The sequence below is a fragment of the Pinus tabuliformis genome, chromosome 8 (assembly GCF_031772625.1).
Source record: "Pinus tabuliformis cultivar Carrire ecotype Pingquan chromosome 8, CPIR1, whole genome shotgun sequence".
NCBI lineage: Eukaryota > Viridiplantae > Streptophyta > Pinopsida > Pinales > Pinaceae > Pinus > Pinus tabuliformis.
The window spans coordinates 1,005,208,796-1,005,213,445 of NC_142294.1; the positions used below are offsets into that span (position 1 = coordinate 1,005,208,796).

At 38.6% G+C, this 4,650-nt stretch overlaps 1 protein-coding gene across 1 annotated transcript; it reads right to left on the reverse strand.

The window, feature by feature from the left end:
- Positions 1 to 1,192: 1,192 nt before the first annotated feature.
- On the reverse strand, positions 1,193 to 3,251 carry LOC149238775 (transcription factor MYBC1-like). The gene has a single exon (XM_089373189.1). It carries the CDS (start codon positions 2,560 to 2,562, stop codon positions 1,729 to 1,731), a length of 834 nt encoding a protein of 277 aa, XP_089229315.1. The 5' UTR covers positions 2,563 to 3,251; the 3' UTR covers positions 1,193 to 1,728.
- Positions 3,252 to 4,650: the final 1,399 nt, after the last annotated feature.

The following is a 4,650-nucleotide window of genomic DNA, read 5'->3' on the forward strand; positions in this document are numbered from 1 at the left end:
TGGAAGCATCTTTTTTAAGTATCCACGCAGATGAAGGGGGTAAGGAGATAGGTCCTGCTAAAACATAGCTTGAATTAGGGGGTAGATGCAATTTTAATTCATAAAATTCCATACAAGAACAAAGCAACTTAAAGAGTGCATGCCAAACAAAACAGCGTTTCCCAAGAGAAGAACAGGAGGGGCAGAATCTGGGGAGGGAATGGACAGCTTTTCACTCAACTCCAGTGAAAGCAATTATGAACCCTGGTAAATTTTACACACCTAAAAACTTTTCCATAAGTTAACATGAGACGATATAAATGTTATAGGAAAAGATTAAGTCTAGACAAAGAAAATTTTCCTCATTGCAGTTACTAACTTATCATGGATTAGACCCATGGAAATCATCATGATTCTAGTGTCAGACAAGATTAGAAACCTACAATATATAGGATAGAACATTCTAGAAGATACAAGCCACAATATTTTTAACTGTGGAGTAAACAAATATGAGAATAGGTAACAAGAGCATAACTGTCAGAGTCTGAACATAATAGAGCTAGTGCTGGATTCACCATGTGTAATATCATAAAATCCATACCTGTGCAATTCAATGTTTTCATTCCAGCTGCCATTGCTAGAAATATTCTCTTAACCAAGTCAAATATAGATTTAGAAAATGAGCAAGCAAATTTAGTTGCATCGGTAAGAATATTTACATAGATGTTAGTAATGACCATTGCTGCTTACAGCAACATCCTTGGTGTCAATTTGCAATCTCAAGTAGAGGCTAACAGGAATATAAAATAAGAGGCGGTCCCAAGTGTATGATGAACTTGAAAGCACTGTTAGAGAAGATGGTTACTAGAAATTGAATTGAAATCTATAATGAAATTGATATTAATGTCCACCAGCAGGCAAAAGTCGAATTGAAATATTGAGAAAATTTTGACAAAGAGCCACGGGTATCAAAACCATAAAATGGATACCAACAAGAATTGCAAGAAATGATATTCGGAAAGACTTGTCCTAGCAATCACAATATCGAAGTAGATTCAATTTTTTAATCAAAAGGTTCAATGCCTATTGTCATTCAAAGTTCTAATTTGGAAAGTCACCCTCTAGTAGCAGGTAGAGCAGCAATAAATAAAAACACCATGATCACGGAAGTGACATCAAGAGAGAAAAAGAGAAAGTATGCTCCAGCACAGAATGAACTTGTAAACAATATTTTGAATAGAAATGTGCTCGCCAGAAACACAAAAGTGTATATGGCTGGGTCTCTGCTCTGTATATACTCACTGTTGGAAACACTCTACTAGAAGTCCAAAGCACTATTCTATTCTAGTATATCATATCCTATTCTAGGTGCGTTCTCCGATGTCACAGATAGAAGACCAGAATTCCTGAGAAATCACTGTTTTCCAGCTCGGATCGATAACCCGCAGAGAGGTCTATTCTGTGAGCAGCCACGGCCCCAACCCCAACCCCAACCCCTGCCCTAGTTCTAGCCATGTTTGCCGCACTACAAACATTATTTGATGAGAAAATATAATAATGTATTCCCTGGGATGATCCTGTATTGCGTACCAGATATGTGCCCAGGCCAGACTTATCAGAAGTAAGTAGCTAATGGAATAACATTGGCCGAATTCCTCAAACAGAGATTTCATCAAGTCCATACGAAATTCTCGCGTTGAACGGGGAATTAAGGTAAGGATCCGCTGAAAGGGAAAAGCAATAAAATAATTAATTGTCACCAGTGGGGAACAGGGTAAGAACCTGGCGAGGGGGCGTGGCTGTGGAGGATAAGTCTTCTACCATGACATACTCGCCTCGAGGAGTTGCAGCAGAAGGTGCTAGTCTCTGAGGAGGGGGCGGCTGCTGCTGCTGCTGCTGCTGCCTGGAGAGAGTAGTAAGAAACCTGGGATCAAAACCCCCGTAATGCGGTGGCCCGGCCACCATATGACCGTGGCTCAATCCTGGAACACCGATACCCATGGGAACGAGGGGCACCACCATGTCGTCCCTATGCAGGAAATGACTGGGTGGAACGGGAGTGGAGGCGAAGAGCTGGTCACATGCAGAGGGACCCTCGGACGACAAGCCCTGCATTCGCTTCAAGTAAAGCCTGTATTTCTGTAGGTGACTGGCTACGTTCTCGCGGGTCAGGCCCTCCACGTTCATCAGCTGCATTATGGTCTTGGGGACGGCGTTCTTGATGCCCAGGTGGGCGACAGCGTCCACGAATCGCTTGTGGAGTTGAGGGGTCCAGACCAGTCGGGGCCGTTTCAGCGTCCGAGCTGGCTCCTCTCCCACGTTCTCTGTCACACCTCCCACCGATGACTCCTCCTCCTCCAATTCGATCCTCTTCGGGGGCTCGCCCCCTGGACGTTGCTGCTGCTGACCGGATCCCGGAAAGACGGACCCGGATTCTGTTGGAGCAGAGGCAGAGGCAGAGGATGTGTGAATTTTGAAGGCCGCAGCGAGATCGGGGGTGATCAGATTCTGCGTCAACGGCATCAGCTCCTCCGGCGATGGTAGCTCCTCTTCCCATTTCGCCAACCAATCCTCCTCCTTCATATCTCTATCTATTATTGACCTTTCACACACGCCGCAAAATCCCTCCCTCACACTCACGAACACCACGGGATTGCTGCTGGCCAAGATCAGATTGCATACCTACCTGGCTCCTGCTGTTACCTGCCTTCTGCTGCTCCTGTTGCTCTTGAGAGAATGTCCCACTTTCAATTCGCGGGGGCAGAGGCAGCGGCGGGGGCAGGCCCGGCGTCCTTTATCTCCATTCTCCATTGCTCACTGGCGTCCTCCATCTCCAATCTCCATTCTTTACAACAACAACAACTAACTCTGCCTGTGGCTGTGTGTATTGGACGATCCCATACATAATTATTATTTTTTCACGACTCTTCTGTTTCGTGTTGCCGTTAGTTTGTTTGTCTGAAAGAACAGCGCCGTTTCTGTTCCAGATTCCGTCCGAAACAAACGCCGAGTTTCTGTCAATTGACGGATCTTGTCAGAAGCGGCAACCCAGCCGTAATGGGTTCCATTTCCGACCGGCGATGCGATGGCCGTTAAGGTCGTACTCCTCTAATTCCCACAATAATTGTTAGAAGGCAAGCAAATCTGTATCGGCAATAATTGTTAGAAGGCAAGCAAATCTGTATCGGAAATATGCTCACACTGCACCCTGCCTTTCTTCATTTCTCCCATCGCAACCAAATCTATATCGGAAATATACCTCACACATTCATTTCATTTCTCCCATCACTACACTCCACTCCACCCTCTTCATGTCTTCACCACGCCCATGCCCCCTTCTTCATTTCTCCCATCACTTCACCACGCCCATGCCCCCCTCTTCATTTCTCCCATTGGTCAACTTATTATTCCTTACTCTTTCTCTTTTCTCCTTTCCAAACCTTTTCCACTCTAGGTATTTCTCTTCAAAAAAAAATTATCATTTTCATTTATTTTTAAATTATTTTAACTCAATAATTATATAAAATAGTTGATAAATATTCATAAACATATCCTTGCGATATATATTAAAATATTATTTTAATATAAAACTTTGCAGTTGTCTATAAGGCGACTTTTTGAAAGTCTTTCCGGCGGGTTTTTCCAGTCGAAATCCGGTAAGAATTTATTGGAATCGCAAGTTTGATACCTAGTTTCTGCACAATGAAAGTGTCCCAGGGGTTTTTCATGGTGCTGAATCCAAATATGCAGTTAAAAAATCATTTTAACTGCAACAAATCAAGATTTAACCTCAATTTCTTCCGCCGGATTCCGGAATCTCCAAAAAGTCGCATTATACACAACTCCTAAAACTTTACCTCATATAATTATATAAATTAAATAACTAGATAAATATTTATTTTAAAATGTTTATTTTATAGTACATCTTATATTATTAAAAATGAATAAAAATATTCGAATTATTATTATTTATTATAAAAATAATTAATATATAACTTAAACATATTTATCTAAAAATATTTATTTTATAATACATCTTATCTTATTAAAAATTAATAAAAATATTTGAATTATTATTATTTATTATAAAAATAAGTAATATATAACTTAAACACAATATTTTAGATAATTATAAATTAAGTGACTATAAATATAAATAAATATTTATTTTATGATACATTTAATATTATTAAAAATTAATAAAAATATTTGAATTATTATTATTTATTATAAAAATAATTAATATATGACTTAAACATATATACATTTAAAAAAACATAAATATAGTAAAACAACTATAAATAATAAAATTTTAATGAAATAAGTGGACATGACATGTTTTTTAATTAAATGGAAAAGTAAAATATATCCCTCTTACAATCATTTTATGAATATTCTATGTAAATTAAATCTCTAAAGTCTAGAATGGTTTGGTGGACAATTTGTTTCTCTAAATGCTTGAGTTTATTTGTGGCATTTATGAAATAATAATATTGATAATTAAATTAAAATTCTTGAAACCTATTCCAAAATAAACATGCATGTAAAATACACACTCATTTTTCAATCAAAAAATCTTACATAAATCTAAAATATATATCTAACAACATTTATTTATGTTTACCTTTCAAATCCTAAAGTAGTGAGTATTATACAATTAATCCACCTTTC

Excerpts from the sequence above, each read along its gene's own strand:
- LOC149238775 (XM_089373189.1), bottom strand. The coding sequence starts at position 2,562 with ATGAAGGAGGAGGATTGGTTGGCGAAATGGGAAGAGGAGCTACCATCG.